Genomic DNA, 2,048 nt, shown 5'->3' on the forward strand with positions numbered 1-2,048 from the left:
GTATAGTTTGAGGGTTCCAGCTGTCCTACCGCCTATCCACTTCACCCTCCTCTCCGACCATTCACCATCAGACATCACCTGCATCTACTGATCGCCTTCCAAGTTCCTTTCCACCCAGCTCCACCCGCACCCTCCTATTTAATTCTCAATCGCTTTCCCCATCCCTTACCCCAACTTTCCTGATGAAGGACGTATGCCTGAAACGGCAACTCTCCTGCCCCTCGGATGCTGCCGACCTGCTGTGCTTTTCCAGCCCCACACTTTTCAACTCTGATCTCCGGTATCTGCAATGCTCACTTTCCCTCCGCCTCTAAAAGTAAGAGATGGAAGTATTTTCACTCTTTCTGACATGTTACTCAGCAGCGTGATAATTTGTGGAATGGGGACAGAAATTAAGCATTCCTCGTGTAACATTTGGTTGGAGTGCCAAATCAAGATTGGGGAAGTAACCGTGAGACTGAGTGACAGAGTGTCAGTTCCAGGAATACAGTTTGTTCTTGGGAATGATTTAGCTGGATCCAAGGTGGGAGAGGCACCCCTTGTGGTGGGCAATTAAAAGAAAAATACGCAGAGATTTTTCCAGACTGTGTAGTAACAAGATCCCACTGTCATAAGTTACAACAGGAAGGAAAACCGAAAGAAAAAGACAAAGGAGTTGATATCCGGAAGACTCAGGCGAAAGCATTTCTAATGGCCTGGAATGCACAAGGAAGTGGTTAATTTTTGTTGTACATGTCATACACGCCAAATGATAGGTACGTCAGAGGCAGTATTAAAACCAGCACATTTGTTTCCAAATGTGGTATTCGAAGAAACCTTTCACGTGGGTTAAGATTAATTGTGGAGCTCCCCTTTCTAAAATAAAGTTGGAAACTAATATCTGCTGCTCATAATGAAGGTGTCTACATGATTTCCAGGGATAATTCCATTATGGGGTGTAAAGGCAAAAAGGGAGGTGGAGGAGTTGGTAGCTTTCTTTACTCGCTGTGGGCTGTGCATTGTGATTCAGTCAGACGAAGGATCTCATTTTACCGTGCAGCTGTTTAAGGACGTCATGGATAGCTTCAGCACACAACAGTTTAAATCAAGTGCATCCCTTGCCGAATCGCAGGGAGCCTTGAAAAGTTGGCATCAGATGCTGAACGCAATATTAACAGTGTACTGTCAGAACTACCCCAATGATTGGAATAAAAGCGTCTCATTATATTGTTTGCGATTCGAGACGCCCCAAATTTATCTACTCATTTTACTTCCTTTGAGTTAATATTCGTACATGAAGTGAGAGGCCCTATGAAATTAATTAAATATAAATTGACAGGACCAAAGTCGGAGATCTCACACTTGAATCATGTGTCTGAGGCGAGGGAGAGATTGGATGGAGTAGGTGAGTTCCCTAAACAGCACCTGAAGAGGGCACAGTATAGAGTGATGCAGGTGGCAGATAAAAACGCTGAAACCTTGACGATTTCCCGTGGGGATGACGTATTAGTATTGCCACCAGTGTTAGGAAATCCCTTCAAAGCCAGGTTTAGTGGCCCCTTTCAAATTTAAAAAATGTTGAATCAGTTAAACTATCTGGTAAAGATACCGAATATGACAAAATGTTGGAGAATGTCATGTCAATGAATAATGCTCCAGACACATTCAAGACTCAGGAACAGAGTTGTTGCCAGATGAACAAATTGTGCAGTTTATCTGCATGATGTAGTGATCTTTAGCAAGTGATTGAAAGCTTACATGTTACACTTGGCAGATCATGTTGAACGATTACAAGAAGCAAACTTGGTAATAAACTTAAAGAAAACAGAATTCGTGAAGGCAGAGGTGACGTACTTGGGACATTACATTGGACATGGAAAGTTGACCCCATGGAAACAAAGACGAAAGGCTTTGAGGAATTTCCACGACCATCCTCGAAGAAAGAGGTTTTTCGAAGAGGTGACGTACTTGGGACATTACATTGGACATGGAAAGTTGACCCCATGGAAACAAAGACGAAAGGCTTTGAGGAATTTCCACGACCATCCTCGAAGAAAGAGGTTTTTCGA

At 43.2% G+C, this 2,048-nt stretch overlaps 1 protein-coding gene across 1 annotated transcript in view; it reads left to right on the plus strand.

Annotated features, from left to right (window-relative positions):
- The first annotated feature begins 1,868 nt into the window (after positions 1-1,868).
- dda1 (DET1 and DDB1 associated 1) overlaps positions 1,869-2,048 on the plus strand; it is a 22,878-nt gene continuing 22,698 nt past the window's right edge. Inside the window, exon 1 of the mRNA XM_043686545.1 lies at positions 1,869-2,039. Coding sequence (XP_043542480.1) covers positions 1,869-2,039 — 171 coding nt within the window. The remainder of the gene's footprint in view (positions 2,040-2,048) is intronic.

The sequence above is a fragment of the Chiloscyllium plagiosum genome, unplaced genomic scaffold (assembly GCF_004010195.1).
Source record: "Chiloscyllium plagiosum isolate BGI_BamShark_2017 unplaced genomic scaffold, ASM401019v2 scaf_12506, whole genome shotgun sequence".
Lineage (NCBI taxonomy): Eukaryota > Metazoa > Chordata > Chondrichthyes > Orectolobiformes > Hemiscylliidae > Chiloscyllium > Chiloscyllium plagiosum.